The following is a 19415-nucleotide window of genomic DNA, read 5'->3' on the forward strand; positions in this document are numbered from 1 at the left end:
TATGTTTTTGTACATTTTCTTTGCATTAACTCTTTCTTTATTAGCATGATGGACTTTTACAGGTACAAATTGTTTTATTTGATGATTTTTGTTACTATAAGTGACTGCAACTTGACAAATGGGAGCTTCTTCAAGTTGATTTTTTTTTTTCCTTTTAGCTCTGCCTCTGCCATTTTAAAATAGCGTTTGCTTCCTGGAAACCACAGGGTGTTATAGACCTGTACTGATTTTGTCCAGCCCAAGGACATGGAATCAACTATCCTGTAATAGTTTCTCTTTCCCCCTTCTTTTTAAAAAAAGATTTTATTTATTTACTTGACACAGAGAAAGATACAGTGAGAGAGGGAACAGAAGCAGGGGGAGGGGGAGAGGGAGAAGCAGGTTTCCTGCTGAGCAGAGAGCCTGATACCGCACTGGATCCCAGGACCCTGGGATCATGACTTGAGCCGAAGGCAGACACTTAAGGACTGAGCCACCTAGGTACCACTCTTCTTCTTCTTTTTAATAGAACAATATTAAGACCAAATTCTGGGCACTAGCGATACTTATAAGTGCTGAAAGGGAAAAGATTATAGCTATTGCAGCTGCCATTGGACTGTTCCTGGTAGTGACTGAGCTGAAAGGAAAATAAATACCTCTTCTTTTTTTAAGATTTTATCCATTTATTTGTTTAGAGAGAAAGAGAGCAAGTTGGGGGGAGGGGGAGAAAGAGAGAGAATCTCAAGCAGATTCCACACTATGTGTGGAGCCTGAGGCAGGGCTTGATCTCACAACCCTGAGATCATGACCTGACCCAAAATAAAGAGTCAGCCACTCAACCAACTGAGCCACCCAGGCACCCCAAAAATATCTCTTTTATAAGTGTGTAAGATCTTGTTCTTTCCAGTATAGCATATCATGTTGTTAGCTCTTATTTTTCTTATACTATAGGATTCTGAGACTACTGAGACTTTCTGCCTCTCCATTGTTCTATCCCACAGCAGAAGATCCCACTCTCTTCCCACCTCCTCTTTCTACTCTTGAGAACAACCATTCTCAGTCTTGTTGTCTTTGTATTGGAATAACTTGGTAAGCTTTAAAAATATCTATGTGAATCTTCCACCATATCTCTGCTTTAACTTTCCAAAGGGCAGAATATGGCATCAGGATTTTTACAGCTCCATAGGTGATCCTAATGGGCAGCCAAGGTCAAGAACCTCTGTCCTAGGAGGTGTTGGGCAATCTCAGTAAAGCAGGCCAGGTACTCTCCCAAAAGAGTCTACCATATAGGTTCCTGAGACATAACTTCACATTATAAACAGGTCAAGTAAATGCATGTTTGTCTTTTTGGCTGCTTTGCTTCGAGAGCTCTTGGAATTGTTCAAGGGAGGGAATCACAATTGCCCTTTTTCAATCATCTTGAAATCTTCATGTCTATAGGGCATTGACTTCTCCAGCTGCTCCCCTCATGTCTCCCTCTTTTAGCTTCATCATTCTTAATTCTTTCATAACCTTGCTCTAATTACTTCAAGGTTTGCAAGGCCTTAGTTTCCTCATCTATGAGGTTAAGATAACATTTATATATAACACACACTAAATCTAACAAAACTCAACAATACATTGTAAAATTCTTGAAACCTTAAGAGGTTGGAAGGGCACCTTGGTGGCTCAGTGGATTAAAGCCTCTGCCTTCAGCTCAGGTCACAATACCTTTGGGCTCTCTGCTCAGTAGGGAGCCTGCTTCCCCCTCTATCAGCCTGCCTCTCTGTCTACTTGTGATCTCTGTCAGTCAAATAAATAAATAATATCTTTAAAAAAAACGCAACCTTAAGAGGCTAGAGACCTATGGTTCTAGCTCACTAAAATTATTTGAGAAGCTACAATATAAGTAAAATAAGGTCAACTGCAATGGTTAATCCAGATTGTTTTTTTTAAATCCTATTTGTACACAGTTTAGGAAGTGATGCATGTTTAAAGATGTCCTTTCCAGTCAAACACTCCTCCACCTCTCTCTCTCAGGATTTTAGGTGTCATGAAATTAACCAATTCTTCTGAAATAAGGAACTGATAAGTGATTACAGTTATAAACCTTAGTGGGATATCTACCTCCATCTAAGTGACTTCATCACGATAGAGTTAAAAGCCTGCATTCCATACCATGAAGCATCAGTATATCTGTACTGGGGAGGGAATTTTTATTAAGATCTTGAAGAAAGGAAGAAGATTTAAAATTCTTTTAACTTAAAACTTATGCAGTAGGACAGTGGTTCTCAACATTTGTAAGGTTATCTGAGTTACCTGGGAAACCTGGTAATAGTATAAAGACCCAGATTTCTCCCCTATTTCAGGAGCTTGGAGCTCCGTGGTTTATTAGTTCTTTATTTAGTTCTGATACACACCAGTGTTTGGGAACCATTGCCATAGGTCATCAAATGGCTCAGGGCACCTGGTTATTCTAACAAGGGAGGCCTTAATGGAGTGGATTACTCATTTCTTAGGACTTGAGATGCCTTTTTCCTTCAACTGAACTAGAAAGCACTCCCTGCCAGAGATTATGGACAAAATCCCATTTTTGTGGGCTGCCATCTCTTGATAGTTTTTTTTTTTTTTTTTTTGCCAGGTTAAAGTTCTAAGAAATGAATGGATGGTACTTTTTTATTTTTTTTTTTATTTATTTTTTTTTTCATTTCATTTTCTTCCAGATGTTAGTTTCTTTGTTTTTTTTTTTGTTTTGTTTTTTAATGTATTCATTTATTTTTTTTTCCATTTTATTTATTTTTTCAGCGTAACAGTATTCATTCTTTTTGCACAACACCCAGTGCTCCATGCAAAACGTGCCCTCCCCATTACCCACCACCTGTTCCCCCAACCTCCCACCCCTGACCCTTCAAAACCCTCAGGTTGTTTTTCAGAGTCCATAGTCTCTTATGGTTCGCCTCCCCTCCCCAATGTCCATAGCCCGCTCCCCCTCTCCCAATCCCACCTCCCCCCAGCAACCCCCAGTTTGTTTTGTGAGATTAAGAGTCATTTATGGTTTGTCTCCCTCCCAATCCCATCTTGTTTCATTTATTCTTCTCCTATCCCCCTACCCCCCCATGTTGCTTCTCCATGTCCTCATATCAGGGAGATCATATGATAGACAACTATCATATGAATGGATGGTACTTTTAAAAATTTAGTGGCCTCAATTCTGTCTCTATTAGGGATCTCAAACTTTAATATGCAAATTAATCACCGGGAAACCTTATTAAAATGCAGCTTCTGATTTGGTAAATTTGAGTGGGGCCTGTGATTCTGAAATTCATCTGTCCTTCTCTCCCTTCCTCTCTCTTTCTTTCCCTTTCTTTTTTCCTTTTCTCTTTCTTTCTCTCTCTCTCTCTCTCTCTCTTTCTCTTTCTTTCTTTAGCTGGTGTTTTTGGTTTTGATTTTAGCCATTTGAATGGGTATAAATTGATAACTCATTGTGTATTTTATTTTTTGCATTTCTTTAATGATGGGTGATGCTGAGCATCTTTTCATGTGTCTTTCGGCCATCTGTATGTCTTTAGAAAAATGTCTATTCAGGTTCTTTGCCCATTTTTTAATTGGATTCTTTGTTTTCTTTGTTGAGTTGCAATTTCTTTTGACATGGTAATAATATCTACTACTTATTGATCTCTTACTATGAATAAGACATCATACTATTCCCTTTAAATAGGTAATCTCCTGTAATCCTCACAGATCTCTTACTATGAATAAGACATCATACTATTCCCTTTAAATAGGTAATCACATGTAATCCTCACAACTCAATAGGATAGATATTACTGTTATTGTTTTAGAGATGAAGAAACTAAGTCACAGAGAAATTAAATAACATTTCCCAAGGTCACACAGCTAGTAAGTTATAGAACCAGAACAAAAACCCCAATGGGTACTTTATAATCATAATTATATTTACTCTAACTACTACTATGAGTGGCTTTCCAAATTCTTTTGTCATTAAAAAAAGATTCTTTAAAACTGAAATGGTTAGAAGCCTCTATTATAGAGGTTTCCCTTTAAATAATAAGAAAATGAGATTTTAAGCCAAAGGCCATCCTTGCTAGTTTTGTAAGGCTGAAGCTTTAGCTGAGGAAACACCATCATTCTGATGTATGGAAAAAAATTAAAATACGGATCCCAGGCTTTCCTTCAAGATATTTACACGTGCAAAGTTGAGGAAATGTGTTTTAATGGCAAGAACATGGACTTTTAAAAAAATTTATTAATTTTTAAAAAATTATTTTTATTTTTATTAAGTTTAATTAGCCAACATATAGTACATCATTAGTTTTTTTTTCCCAAAGTTCAGATAATTTAATTTAAATTAAATTAAACAAATAAATTGTCTCTTTACCAACATCTTGAGCAATTCCTTCAGCTACATTTCTTTTTTTTTTTTATTTATTTTTTCCATTTTATTTATTTTTTCAGCGTAACAGTATTCATTCTTTTTGCACAACACCCAGTGCTCCATGCAAAACGTGCCCTCCCCATTACCCACCACCTGTTCCCCCAACCTCCCACCCCTGACCCTTCAAAACCCTCAGGTTGTTTTTCAGAGTCCATAGTCTCTTATGGTTCGCCTCCCCTCCCCAATGTCCATAGCCCGCTCCCCCTCTCCCAATCCCACCTCCCCCCAGCAACCCCCAGTTTGTTTTGTGAGATTAAGAGTCATTTATGGTTTGTCTCCCTCCCAATCCCATCTTGTTTCATTTATTCTTCTCCTATCCCCCTACCCCCCCATGTTGCTTCTCCATGTCCTCATATCAGGGAGATCATATGATAGTTGTCTTTCTCCGATTGACTTATTTCACTAAGCATGATACGCTCTAGTTCCATCCACGTCGTCGCAAATGGCAAGATTTCATTTCTTTTGATGGCTGCATAGTATTCCATTGTGTATATATACCACATCTTCTTTATCCATTCATCTGTTGATGGACATCTAGGTTCTTTCCATAGTCTGGCTATTGTAGACATTGCTGCTATAAACATTCGGGTACACGTGCCCCTTCGGATCACTATGTTTGTATCTTTAGGGTAAATACCCAGTAGTGCAATTGCTGGGTCATAGGGTAGTTCTATTTTCAACATTTTGAGGAACCTCCATGCTGTTTTCCAGAGTGGTTGGACCAGCTTGCATTCCCACCAACAGTGGAGGAGGGTTCCCCTTTCTCCACATCCTCTCCAGCATCTGTCATTTCCTGACTTGTTAATTTTAGCCATTCTGACTGGTGTGAGGTGATATCTCATTGTGGTTTTGATTTGTATTTCCCTGATGCCGAGTGACGTGGAGCACTTTTTCATGTGTCTGTTGGCCATCTGGATGTCTTCTTTGCAGAAATGTCTGTTCATGTCCTCTGCCCATTTCTTGATTGGATTGTTTGTTCTTTGGGTGTTGAGTTTGCTAAGTTCCTTATAGATTTTGGATACTAGTCCTTTATCTGATATGTCGTTTGCAAATATCTTCTCCCATTCTGTCAGCTGTCTTTTGGTTTTGTTAACTGTTTCCTTTGCTGTGCAAAAGCTTTTGATCTTGATGAAATCCCAATAGTTCATTTTTGCCCTTGCTTCCCTTGCCTTTGCCGTTGTTCCTAGGAAGATATTGCTGCGGCTGAGGTCGAAGAGGTTGCTGCCTGCATTCTCCTCAAGGATTTTGATGGATTTTTCTCACATTGAGGTCCTTCATCCATTTGGAGTCTATTTTCGTGTGTGGTGTAAGGAAGTGGTCCAATTTCATTTTTCTGCATGTGGCTGTCCAATTTTCCCAGCACCATTTATTGAAGAGGCTGTCTTTTTTCCATTGGACATTCTTTCCTGCTTTGTCGAAGATGAGTTGGCCATAGAGTTGAGGGTCGATTTCTGGGCTCTCTATTCTGTTCCACTGATCTAAGTGACACCATCATTAGTTTTTGATATAGTGTTCAATGATTCATCAGTTGGGTATAACACCCAGTGTTCATCACATCACCAACCCTCCTTAATACCCATCACCCAGTTACTCCATTCCCCCACCCCCCTCTCTTCTTCAATCCTGTTTGTTTCCCTGAGTTCAGAGTCTTTCATGGTTGTCTCCCTCTCTGATTTCTTCCCATTCAGTTTTGCCTCCCTAGGAACAACAAATGTTGGCGAGGATGTGGAGAAAGGGGAATACTCTTATACTCTTGGTAGACTGATTTATTTATTAGAGAGAGAGAAAGGGAGAGAAACAAGTGGGGAAGAGATCAGAGGGAGAAAATCTTCAAGCAGACTCCCTGTGGAGCAGAAAGCCTGACACAGTGCTCAATCTCATGACCCTGAGATCATGACCTGAGGGGAAAGCAAGAGTCACTCAACCAACTGAGCCACCTAGGGGCCCCAAGAACATGGAGTTTTGTTTTTTTTTTAAAGATTTTATTTATTTATTTGACAGAGAGAGAGAGATCACAAGTAGGCAGAGAGGCAGGCAGAGAGAGAGGAGGAAGCAGGCTCCCTGCTGAGCAGAGAGCCCGATGCGGGGCTCGATCCCAGGACCCTGAGATCATGACCTGAGCCGAAGGCAGCGGCTTAATCCACTGAGCCACCCAGGCGCCCCAGAACATGGAGTTTTGACTTAAATTGACTTTGGTTTGAATATGAGCTCCTCCAACTTACTTAGCTGTGTGGTCTGGGGCAAGTTACTTAACCTCTTTATGTCTTAGGTCCTTCAGCTATGAAATGAGAATAATAACATTCACCTTTCTCTGTGCTATTCGAGTTCATGGCCATGATTTGGTTTGCCTTGCCTTTTTGGTGGATTTTTGTGTTTACGATGTCAAATACTTTCTGTCTTTTTTCAGAGATGCTGATAGCTATGTAGGGTGCAGGGACAAGGGCTGAATACCTTCTCAGGCTCAGCCCCTACAGAAGTTTATTGTGGATTGTGTCATTCAAGTTCATGGAGAAGCAGACTCCAAAATGAAATTAGACTTGCAAGAGATTGATAGGGGGAAACAACTGTGAAGGATGAAGGAAGGAGGAAGCAGAAGTAGGCAGAGAAAGCCTTCAGACCACAGTGCAGGTCCTACCGTATTGAAGGAAGAAGAGGGAGGAAGGAATAGGGTAAAAAGAACCTGAGACTGCAGCAGAGGTCTGAGAAAGTCTTGGCCAGGAAAATGGGGAACATCGGAGCAAAGACTGCCCATTGGAGCAGTCCCATGTCAGGCAGACTAACTCGGCTCTGGTGCCCCCACTCTGCTTAGCCATTGGCTGGGAATATAGTATGGGGGGAGTGTCGCCTTAGTGGAAACACTATAGTGTATCCACTGTAGTGCAGCAGCTGGGAGTTGTTGGCTAATGAGACTCCTCCCAGAAGGTTCTTTCTTGTGCGGCAACCTGTGTGTGCAACCTTCATGGCTGCCACACATGTACTTTCAATTTTACATTGAAAATGTATATATGTCTGTGGGATGACATCAAAGAAAATGAGCCACATGTCAGACCATTAATGTCACTCTGTATACCTTGTTTTGGTCTTATTCCTTTTAACTTTACCAGCTGCCCCTTATCAATTATAATTCATTGTCATAACTTGCTAGGCCCACAATTGATTTCCTACCCCTGTAAAAAATAGTAAAATCAGTGGTCACTGGATGAGATCAGTGGAACAACATCTGGCTCCTATAATGACTACATGTTTAATATTAGCTTTTATTTTTTTAAAATTTTATTTATTTGAGAGAGAAAGATGTGGTATGAGAGAGAGAACATGAGCAGTGGGAGGGGCAGAGGGAGAGGGACAAGCAGACTCCCTAGTGAGCGGGGAGCGTGAGGTGGGGTTGGATCTCAGGACCCAGGGATCATGACCTTAGCCAAAGGCAGATGTTTAACTGACTGAGCCCCTCAGGCACCATAATATTAGCTTTAAAATCTGCCATGTTAAGTAGCTGTAACTTTGTAATAATTCTAATTTATTAACATTTCTTATTCCTGTTTAAGATCATGTCTAAAGAAGGAATTATTAAGCATAATTAACTTAGATTATCTTTTCTTGGTCTCCTGCAGTGTGTTGTCTAGCATGACAGATGCAGTGCTGGCTCGAGTGTACAAACAATCAGATCTAGATATCCTGGCTAAAGAAGCATCCATCCCAATCATCAATGGGCTGTCAGATTTGTACCATCCTATCCAAATCCTGGCTGATTACCTCACGCTCCAGGTTGGCTTATTTCTTTGCCTTACATAAAAGCAAAATAAATAAATTGTTCCCAACTAGCTCTAAATGGAACTATTTAAATCATGGTATTGGTGTTTTGTTTTTAAATATCATTTTGACAAAGAACTACAGCATATGTGTGAATGCTAGATCTCCAAAGGAGACAGGGCATTGTTAAAAACAGATCATCAGATCCTTCTATTCTCAACTCAATTCACAACCTCTTTTAGTCCCACCCCCCCACCCCCTCTTCTTTCAATCACTGTTTTCTGGGGACATATTTAACACAATGGATGAACAGAGAATGCTGCAGCATACAGAATGGAAATGTTTTATGTAATCCTACATACATCCGGCTCTGTGGCTTGGGAATGAAGACTGGTTGAGTATGCTTTGAATATTCAAAATGGTCCACTACGAAATCACTTTCTGAGAGGGAGGGCACTTTCTATCATTTTAATAAACCGATTGCTTGAGACTGGAGTTAAGAACATGTAGAATTTATAGAACTGAGGCAAAATTAGCCATGTCCCCTTAAATTAGAAACTTGAATAACTTTGAAAAGATTCATCTCATTTGGCTTGCCACAGCAAATCTACATGGTCTTGCCATCGGGAATCCTGACAATCATGGTTTCTGTGTGGATGGACTGTTCTGGAAGACAGGGAGAACTGATGGATCCATATTCCTCCTTATTTGAATAAGCCACACACATATGAATGTGAAGTTAAACTCAAAATGAAATGGAACTCTTTGGTGATGAGGATAGGATTCATGCAGAGAAGATGATACAGCAATGTTAGATACCAAGTGGCTGCTGGCAGGTGTGGCTTTACATATATGCCAGATAATTTAATGCTCCCCCCCGGGGCTTCATCATTACTAGATTACAGATTCATTGAAGGACAATAAAATTTCCTATTCATCATATTGTCCCCTGCAGGGCCTGGTGCAATGCCTTCATATAGAAGATACTCAAAGCAGGAGTTGAATGAATAAATAGCAGCTTATTAAGAACTTGGCATTTAAATCAGATGGACTTGGATTTAAATCCTAGATTCATCATGTAGTAGTTCTGTGATCTCAAAGTTGTTTAGACTTTCTATTTTTAAAATATTATCTTTATGACTATATAAAAGCTGTGAAGCCTACAGACACTTCAAGAAAAATAAAACAAATGCCCTTAAGCCTATTACATAGTTTTGTCAAATCTTACTTTAGAAATATTTTGTTTTTAAATAATATATTATAAAGAGAGTTGAAGCCTACTGTGTAACTCTCCCTGATCCCATTTCCTTTCACCCCACAAAGAAATTATTTTCCTGATGTTTGTATTTATAATTCCCAGGCATGTGTTTATATTTTGACTACACATCTATATCTGTAAACAACCAAAATATTAATGGGCATGTTTTTTTAACTTTATATAAATGCAAACATAGACACCATGTTCCACTGTTCCAGATGCATTGTGTTTCCCCATTCTAATACCAATGAATGTAAGCTCCATAAAGGTAGTGATTTTTTGTCTCCTTTCTTCATTGTTCTATCTCCAGGACCAAGGAAACCCTCTGGACATTGATGGCACTCAATTTGTTGAGTGAATGAATGAATGAACGAACAAATGAATGAATCCAACAAAGATTCAAATTTGAAATGTATGAAACTATGAGTCTCTGTATGAGTTCACATGTCATGGCTTAAGACATTAAGTCATTTTGCCATTTGTTGTGATTGTACATTCATATTATTGAATTGCTCTATATAATGCAAAAACAAAAAACTAGTAGTTTATTCATTCCAACAAAGCTATAAAAAATGAGGTGAAGTCTGACTCTTTCCTTTATTTTAGCTCTAATAATTGTTTCACACAAGTGGCTTTCCTCCTGGATATAATCTCCTCCTCCCTTGGCTTTTAGGAACACTATGGCTCTCTGAAAGGCCTTACCCTCAGCTGGATTGGGGATGGGAACAACATTCTGCATTCCATCATGATGAGTGCTGCAAAATTCGGGATGCACCTTCAGGCAGCTACTCCAAAGGTAGGAGAACTTTCTCCCTTGAGACTAAGCCCCTCTTAAATCATCCCAGATACAACTACCAGTGAAAACAAACCAGTCTTCCACTCAAGGAAAGCACAGGTGAGGCCACAAACGTAAGGCTATGTAACTAGCATTACTATTACATTTATGTGGCCTCTTGAGTGCCTATTTCCCATGAAGCCTCTCATCTGCGCATCTTTCTTAAAAGCCTCTCTGAATTATCCCTTTGACGGCCCTGAAGCCAGCCATTATGATGACTGGCATCCTTGGGCACCGCTACAACAGAGGCTGAAGAAAGCAATGAAATCCAGACGGTGTAGAATTCCCAAGGCATAGAGAGAATGTCATCACTTTTCTAATACTGCAGTTTAGTGGAAAAAATGCCAATCTAGTGTGAAGGTCACAGTGATGGCTTCTATACCAGCTTAATATTTCAAACTCAACTCCAGAGGCCCTGCAGCTTTTCGAATCTGAGTCCCACGTGGCTGTGAAAACGTCCCCCATATACTTCCTACTCTGCTGCTAATCTCACACAGAATGTACAGGAGGCATGACTTCTTTCATAGGTTATTTTCAAGAGTAACACTTTTGATATATAAGAAGCTGGTAATAGTTGCTGCCTCTGAGAAGGGGAACTGGGAGTTTCAAGGACAGAGATAGGAGGGAGACTTTATTTTCATGGTGTATCTTTTTATGTGGTTTGAATTTTTCAACATGTTAATGTTTTACCTACATAATGACATAAATCCATAAATAAATACACCCAAATTAAAAAGTGTAGATGCCTCCAAGAGAAGCTCTATGTTAGGATACTCCCTGCCTCATACAAAATAAATAGGCCTTTTACAGAACAAAAATTAATGTACAAGAGACTCGTACACAAACCAGTCCTGAAGGATCCCCACAGAACCTTTTCAATATCCCATCACTGGAGTGCCTGGGTGGCTCAGTGGGTTAAGCCTCTGCCTTCAGCTCAGGTCATGATCTCAGGGTCCTGGGATCGAGCTCCGCATCAGGCTCTCTGCTCGGCGGGGAGCCTGCTTCTCCCTCTCTCTCTGCCTACTTGTGATCTCTGTCTGTCAAATAAATAAATAAAATCTTAAAAAATATATCCCATCACTACTGAATATTTCCCCCATTATGTTTCTGATTGGCCAGTGATATCCAATCAGGAGTCTTTTTCTTATGGATTTTTAAAAAGATTTATTTGTTTATTTGACAGAGAGAGAGAGATCACAAGTAGGCAGAGAGGCAGGCAGAGGGTGGGGGGAAGCAGGCTCCCCGCCGAGCAGACAGCCTGATGCGGAGCTCCATCCCAGGACCCTGAGATCATGACCTGAGCCGAAGGCAGAGGCTTAACCCACTGAGCCACCCAGGCACTCCTCCAATCAGGAGTCTTTAAAGGGAAAACTCCCCTAAACAGAGACTGTTTCAGAAACAAAGTGAAAGATAAAATTGGCCCTGTCATTAAGAGCAACTATTCACAATTACTGTGGACTAGTGTGTTTCTGACCAGGCATCTGTTTGCTGCTATTTCAGTAGTGAGTGTGAAGGTTCCCTCTGACAAACTAAGACGTCCAGAGGCATCTTAAAATTACTAAGGCCTAAAATTACTCCCTGCTTCTGCTTCTTGAGTTTGAGATGTTTATTTGCAAATCACCAGGTACATGAATTACACGATATGGATTAATGGCTGAATTTCTCTAGTAGGAAATTCCCAAATCCCCCAGGCTTTCATGCGCTCTTCACCCCTTCCTGTACCAGTGTCTTGGGCTGAGTTCCCCACAAGGGATTTAGGGAGGATTTGTGTACAGGTATTAAAGGAGTACTCCTAAGGAAGACCTGTAGGAGAGTAGGAGAAGGACAGAGAGAGGGAAGAATCTAAGCGAGAGGGCCATTTAGAGTCACTAACCATCCCGGTTGGCCTAAGACTGGGGGATTTCCAGGGACATCGGACTATCGGTGCTAAAACTGGGAGACTCCCAGGCAAAGGGCATGATTTGGTCACTCCAGTGCTAGGTCAGGCATCATCCTACAGAAGGAAGCGACAGCCTGATCCCACAGGTGAGCTCAGAAGCGTAACTTATGCCCCAGAGTTGTCTCAACCTGAGGCAAGGAAGGTGGACCTGCTTCCTTTTTTAAAAGATTTTATTTATTTCAAAAAGAGAGAGAGAGACAAAAAAAAGGGGGGGGGCTCCTGGGTGGCTCATTGGGTTAAGGCCTCTGCCTTCGGCTCAGGTCATGATCTCAGGGTCCTGGGATCGAGCCCCGCATTGGGCTCTCTGCTCTGCCAGGAGCCTGCTTCCCCCTCTCTCTCTGCCTGCCTCTCTGCCTAGTTGTGATTTCTCTCTGTCAAATAAATTATATATATATATATATAAAGACAGAGCCCCTCACCCCTGCCTGCCTCTCTAAGAAAAAAAAAGAGAGAGAGAGTGCGCGCACAAGCGAGGGGAGGGGCAGAGAGAGAATCCCAAGAGGACTCCGTACTGGGAGCCAATGTGGGGCTCTGTCCCAGGACTCTGAGATCATGAACTGGGCCAAAATCAAAAGTCAGATGCTTAACCAACTGTGCCCCACACACACCCAGTAGGTGGGCTTTCATCCTTTGAACCAGTCATTGGTCAAAGGCAGCAAGGGGAGGTGGGGTAGTAAATCCCCTGGCACTTTGGCGGGAAAAGCAGCTGGGTAGGCAGAGGGCTGTCTTCCGAGGAAGAGCTGCAAGTGCTATTAAAAGCCCACTGAAATGCGGAGAGGGAGCAAAAACTGTGAAAAGAAATCCTACGATGGCATCTGTGTAGAGCACCGGCATTGTCCACTGTCTCCTGCCAAAGAAAAAGAAAACAAAATGCTTTTCGCTAGTGCTCTTGCTGAACCAGTTCGAGTCAATGTGTCCTCTGTCCTAACAAAGTACCATACACTGGGTGGCTTCAAATAATAGAAATTTATTATTTACAGTTCTGGAGACTAGAAGTCCAAAATCAAGAGGGTGGTGGGGCCACGGTCTCTCTGAAGTCTCTAGGAAAGGATCCTCATCTCTCCCCACAGCCCCAAGCTTCCTGGGCTTGTTGCGCATCCTTCTAGTCTCTTCCTCCATGTTCTTGCCTTTATGTCTGTGTTTCTCTGTACAGATGCCCCTCTTCATAGGAGAACGTCAGTCATGTTAAAAGTAGGCCGCCCTAATCCAGTATGACCTCATCTTAACTCCTTACATCTGTGAAGACCCTCCTAGATAAGGTTACATTCTGAGGTTCTGGCTGAGAATGAATTTTGGGAGGACACTCTTGTACCTAATACACTTACCATAGAAGAAATGGCAGACACAGACAACGGCATATATTAGAAGCCACCCTATTAGAGTAAGCTGTGGGGACTCAGAGAGAGAATTCTTTTTTTTTTAAGATTTTATTTATTTATTTATTTATTTATTTGACAGAGAGAAAGAGGTAGGCAGAGAGGCAGGCAGAGAGAGAAAGAAGGGGAAGCAGGTTCCCCGCTGATCAGAGAGTCTGATGTGGGGCTCAATCCCTGGACCCTGAGATCATGACCTGAGCCGAAGGCAGAGGCTTTAACGCACTGAGCCACCCAGGTGGCCCTCAGAGAATTCTTACAGCAGATAATTCTCTTTTATTCAGCATAAATGGAAATGAAGGGTCATATCCGTCTGTGCTCAAGGTGGTTCTCCTTCACTTTACGGGAAGAGTTAACACACTGTCACACAAATCTAGTTTGAAGAAAAGCTCTGTATTAATGCAAACTGTGATTGCATTTAGTTTTTACAGTGACAACATTTATTAACAATAACTGTCCCCTGATAGAAGATGATTCTGGAGAGGCTTTATTCTGTTGGAAAAAATAGGATTTAAACATTTTATGGTGTGTCAGAGATGTTTTATTACCACCAAAGGGAAAAATTTGAATCTTACAAAGTAATTTCGATATTGTTCTTAGGCAAAGACTCCTTTAAATGACAGACAGTGCTAAAACTTTGTCAAATCTTGGTGGGAGTAAGAGTTTTAAAAAGTCTTTGGAAAAGTGTGATAGTGCAGAAGTTGTTCAGTTAATTTATAAGTAGGTCTCTTTCCTTTCAAGATAAAGCTAGGAGATTTATTGTAAATTTAAGAAGCCCTGAAGTCTCCAAGGCCATAAGTAATCTATTTCCCCATTCTTCAACTGGGAATAACTTACATGTTCAAGAAAACATAATTTTGTCCTTGATTGTAAAATTGCTCCATAAACTATTGATGGTAATGATTTTAACATTGTTCTAAGTGAATATTTAAGCTGAACTGGGTTTGTTAATCACCTTCTTCCTCTGGTTTTAAGATTTATGTAAAAGCCAATGAGTGATTTAGTATTGAAAGCTGAGCTGTGAGTAAAGAATTCCTCTTTGTATTCTCAGTCATGGCCCAGCGCATGTAAGGTTGGGTGATTTTCTAATTTCCAAACCTCTCTGTCGGTTCTCTAAGTACTTATTGATTCCTTCTGTAAGAATGATTATATGTGGGGAGTATAAAACCTGCTCTCTAGAGGGGAGGCTAAATTTTCAGGGCAGGAGGCACACGGGGTAGTGGCCAAACCTCTTCATTTATGTTTACTGGTATGAATGGCCACATTAGTTACTAAATTAGCAACGCTTTATTAATTACCTTCTCCACACCCCGATCAAAAAGCTCTAGAACTTACGGCCATGCCAGGGTGTTCTAAAATGTCTGTGCCACCATCATCAGTGTCATGGGTAGTTTCTTTCAAGAATTTTGTAATGAGAAGGAACTACGGTAGCCACTCAGGTGCCAATGGACAGTTTTAAAGGAATGAACCTGAACATGCCTGTGACAGGCTGAGGTTCCTGGAAGTAGACTCTGAGACAGAGTTTGGTGTGCAGGATGCTTATTAGGGCACGCCCTTGAGACCAACACCGGTGGAAGGGAAGGGAGGAAAGCAGGAGCAGGCAGAGGAAGAAGCCGAGCTGCACTGCAGGTCGAACAACAGCCTCGTCTGACCTTAAAGAGACTTCTAGATCCGAGACGGCCATTTAGAGCTGTTCCAAGTTGGGAGGAGGGAGTCAAGTTTCCAACCCCTTCTGTCAATCAGTCATTGAATGTAGGTCGCCCCAGAAGGGGATGTGACCTTGGATGAGTCAGCTCTCTGTAGCTGAGGCAGTGCCCAAAGAGGGCTGGCGGCTGAAAGCCATCTTCTGGCAGCACGCCCAGCAGCTGGGGGAATAAGTTCTTTATTCATGAAGGGGGGATGTGAGTGGCATATCACGGTGTGTATCACAATGCTCCACTGAGAATTTCTAAAACCCAACTTGTAATAAATGCTAAGAATTCGGAAAAATGAGAAGGATGGAGGAAGGTGAGAATAACTGTGCTGTTTGGACTGGCAAGCCCTCCATATGGAGGGTCCAGAGGGGAGGCTGGGCTAAAGTTGACAAAAGAAGAGCTGACATGTTCCAACGAAGACCCCCAGGAGGGGACAGGAGGAGGTGTTCAAGGGTAAAAGGCTGAGATGGCAGAAAAGGGCAAGACATAGTACGGAGATAACAACAAGGTTGCCTTTCCTACAGCAAGATGTTGAGAAGAATTGAGAGAGACAGAAACAGGGAATGTGGGGGCAGGGGGAAGTCTTGATACTCTTAATCAGCTTGGACTTAAGGAACAAGTGGGAAACATTGCAGCTTCAGAGAAAACAATCCTTGCTGCTGTTGACAGAACAGATTGGAGGGGGAGGGGGGTGCGGGGCTACCTGGGGCATCTGGAATAGCTCGGGGGAGGCTTTAGTGCCCTCTCACGTCCCCTCACCCAGAGTTGAGACTGGGCCAAGCAAGCGAGGCCCCTCTGGTGCGCCATTTGTACTCGCAAAGACTCTGACAGTTCTGCTTAAGCTCTGTGTCCCAGCAGCTCGCTTGCTTCACCCAAGCCCCGACCCTGCTCTCGCCAAACGATCCCAAACAAATATATTGAGCAAAAGCAGGGTGCTTGTGGTGTAAATCGCATTTCAAAGCACGAGTCCTGCATTCAGAACACTGGCACGTGGCCTGTGAGTATTTAGCTGGGGTGCTTGGGGAAGGTTCTTCTGCGGAGGAGACATTTGAGCTGAGACTTGAAAATGTTAGCCACATGAAGCAAGTAGAGAAAAGCATCCCAGACAAAAACAAAAACAACATTGCAAAAAAAACCCCCACACAGCTTGTGGAAAGATGGAGACAAAATGGCATCTGCTTGTAGAATTACATATGTAATCCTCTTAACACTATTAGAGGAAGGAGAAGGGGCCCTACTGAGAGCTGGAAAGCACCACGCCCTGTTTATCTGATAATTGAAGAGGTCAAGGATAATAAGAGAAAGATGGGGCAGCCGGTTGCCTTGTTAAATTCCCAAAAGCCCTATGAAGGTTTGGAATTTAGATGGCAATACCATATCCCACTTGAAGCAGCAAAGGGAAGGACAGTGGGCATGCTGTTGAGAGGAAAATAATGCATATATAAGACAGCCTGATACAAAACAATTGCCTAAATAACAGTTGACTTCTTCCCCCTGCAGGGTTATGAGCCAGATCCCAGTGTGACTAAGGTGGCAGAGCAGTATGCCGAGGAGGTATGCTCCTTATATGTAAACTTAGAATGGCCTTTCTCTGTCCCATGAACTTGTTTAACGGCCATGCTTGTGTATGCTAGAACGGCACCAAGCTGTCACTGACGAATGATCCATTGGAAGCGGCACGTGGAGGCAATGTGTTAATTACAGACACGTGGATAAGCATGGGACAAGAAGAGGAGAAGAAAAAGCGGCTCCAGGCTTTCCAAGGTTACCAGGTTACAATGAAGGTACAAATTGATGCCTCTCTGAAGGTTCATTAATTCCATTCACAAAGGGCCGAACCATCTGATCACTCGTTCGCTATGGGGACAACAGACTGTCCTCTCCTTCTCTATAAAGGACTCGCTGACTGCATCCTCCAGGGATTTCTCTCCTCCTGAAGCTTAGCTATGGATGTCCTTTAGAAAGACTCTTTTGTCCTGGATGCAGGCATTTGCAATCAGGCAGAAGAGAGAAGCAAGCTTTTCCCTCTCACAGAGATGGAGGCATGGAGGCATCGGAATGCTTTGCTGTGTGTGTGTCTAGAGACACTGTTACTTCTGTTGCATGCAGTTTCTTCTGATTTCTCCTCTAAGAAAAGCTACATAATTAGGTGCTTCAGGCTAGTCCTTGCCTCTAGTTGTTCAGGACACTAGAGTCCAGTTTAGCTTTGCTTACAGCTTCCAGGGCATTCCCAGGGGAATCCCATCTACTCTGATGCCTTTCATTAAGATCTGAAGCAAGTCTTCTCAGTGCTGAGCATGCCTCTGAATTGCCTGGAGCTCTTAATACACAGCTGGCAGGACCCCACTCCCCTGGGGTTCTGAATTAGTAGATTAGAGGTGGGACCCAAGAACTGGCATTTGTACCAAGTTCCCAGGTTATGCAATGCTGCTGCTCCAGGGTCACACTTTGAGAACTGCTCTTCTGGAAGAATATTCTACCAGGCAAATATACGTTGGGATTTTGTCAGCAGAGCAGCTAGTCTGTTTTGGTGGAGAAAGAGACTGAGCAAACACAACAGATATTTCATTGATAAAGCAATATGTAAATACTAGCTCCTTATTTATCCATGTCAATAGAATGAAGTTTGGAAAATAAAAAGTGAAAGTGTCTTTCCTTTATCCTTTCAACAGTGACTATTCCCAGAGGGAGCCAGGGTTCGACAATTTGATGCATCTCAGCAGACCTTTTCTGTGTATTTATATATGCCTCCATATACACACACACAACTATTAATGTCTCGTAAATGGCATATCGGACATATTATTCTTTTTTTTAAAAGATTGATTTACTTGACAGAGAGAGAGAGAGATCACAAGTAGGCAGAGAGGCAGGCAGAGAGAGGGGGGAAGCCGGCTCCCTGAAGAGCAGAGAGCCCGATGCGGGGCTCGATCCCAAGACCCTGAGATCATGACCTGAGCCAAAGGCAGAGGCTTAACCACTGAGCCACCCAGGTGTCCCCGGACATATTATTCTGACTTACTTTTCCCACTTAACAAATCTTTGATTTTCTTGTCCATTTATTTAGATATTTTTCATTCTTTTAAATGGTTGCATAAAATTCCAAGGTCTGGGGGAACTATGATTTATGTTGATAAATTGGGCTATTTTCAATGATCTCAATGACAAACAATGCTGCAATGAATATCCTTATACGTATTTCTCTGTGCAAGTATTACTGGAGAATAGATCCATGGAAAAAGAACTTCTGTGTAAAGTGGTATATGTTTTTTAAAATAGGTAAATGCTGCTAAATAGCCATCCAAAAAGAACTGATCATTTCTACTCTCTGCATACTCTTTCTACTCTTAGTTGTTATTTACATTTTTAATTTTTAAAATCTGTATCTCATGCTTTTTAAATTTAACATTTCCTTGATTACTAATAAAGCTAAACATCGTTTCATGTTTACTGGCCATTTCCATGTGTCTTTCTCTAAAATGCTATCATATCCTTTGCCCATTTTCTATTTTTTTTGCCATTATTGGTTATAAGAGTTATTTATACATTATGGCTAATCTGTTGTCATATATGTGGAAATATGTTCATGGAGAAATTCTAAATTCCTTGTGGCTTACCTCGTACTTGCCTTGACCAGCCTTAGGCATTTTTGTGGTGCTAGGACTGTAGGCTTGAAGAACATTCATCACACTGATGTATGACTGACTCAAATGTTATTCCTTTCCCATGTCACTTTGCCATTATTTTAGAAATTCAGAAGGTTCTGAACCTCGAACAAGTACAGGAAGTAAAAATTTTAGTAAAAGGCAGTAATTTTGAGGTAAGAAATTATGAGGTACTGCAGTTTTGAATCTGTAAGTGAACGACGGAAATGGATGGGAAAATGTAGCTTTCAGGACTTAATGGCTGGAGAAAATCACAACTGTTAGGACTTTTGCATTAAGAAGGAAACCTCTGGTGTATAGTGTCCATAATCCTGTTTAATGCACTCCTATCTCAGCACACTCTCTCTCGAAAGTGTTTTAATTAGTGATGAAGTATGCTTCAACTGCTAAAAACCGTAACTTGTAGATATGCTCAAAATGTAACATAACCTCATAAAAGCAACTTTTAAAATATATTGGGGCATAATGGGTGACTTTTGCTATCAGC

General features: G+C 41.5%; 1 protein-coding gene across 1 annotated transcript in view; it reads left to right on the forward strand.

Annotated features, from left to right (window-relative positions):
• Window positions 1-19415, forward strand: part of OTC (ornithine transcarbamylase) — a 67315-nt gene that overhangs the window by 38083 nt on the left and 9817 nt on the right. Inside the window, exons 5-8 of the mRNA XM_045996287.1 lie at window positions 8026-8179; window positions 10096-10218; window positions 16764-16817; window positions 16898-17047. Coding sequence (XP_045852243.1) covers window positions 8026-8179; window positions 10096-10218; window positions 16764-16817; window positions 16898-17047 — 481 coding nt within the window. The remainder of the gene's footprint in view (window positions 1-8025; window positions 8180-10095; window positions 10219-16763; window positions 16818-16897; window positions 17048-19415) is intronic.

The sequence above is a fragment of the Meles meles genome, chromosome X (genome assembly GCF_922984935.1).
Source record: "Meles meles chromosome X, mMelMel3.1 paternal haplotype, whole genome shotgun sequence".
Classification (NCBI taxonomy): Eukaryota; Metazoa; Chordata; class Mammalia; order Carnivora; family Mustelidae; genus Meles; species Meles meles.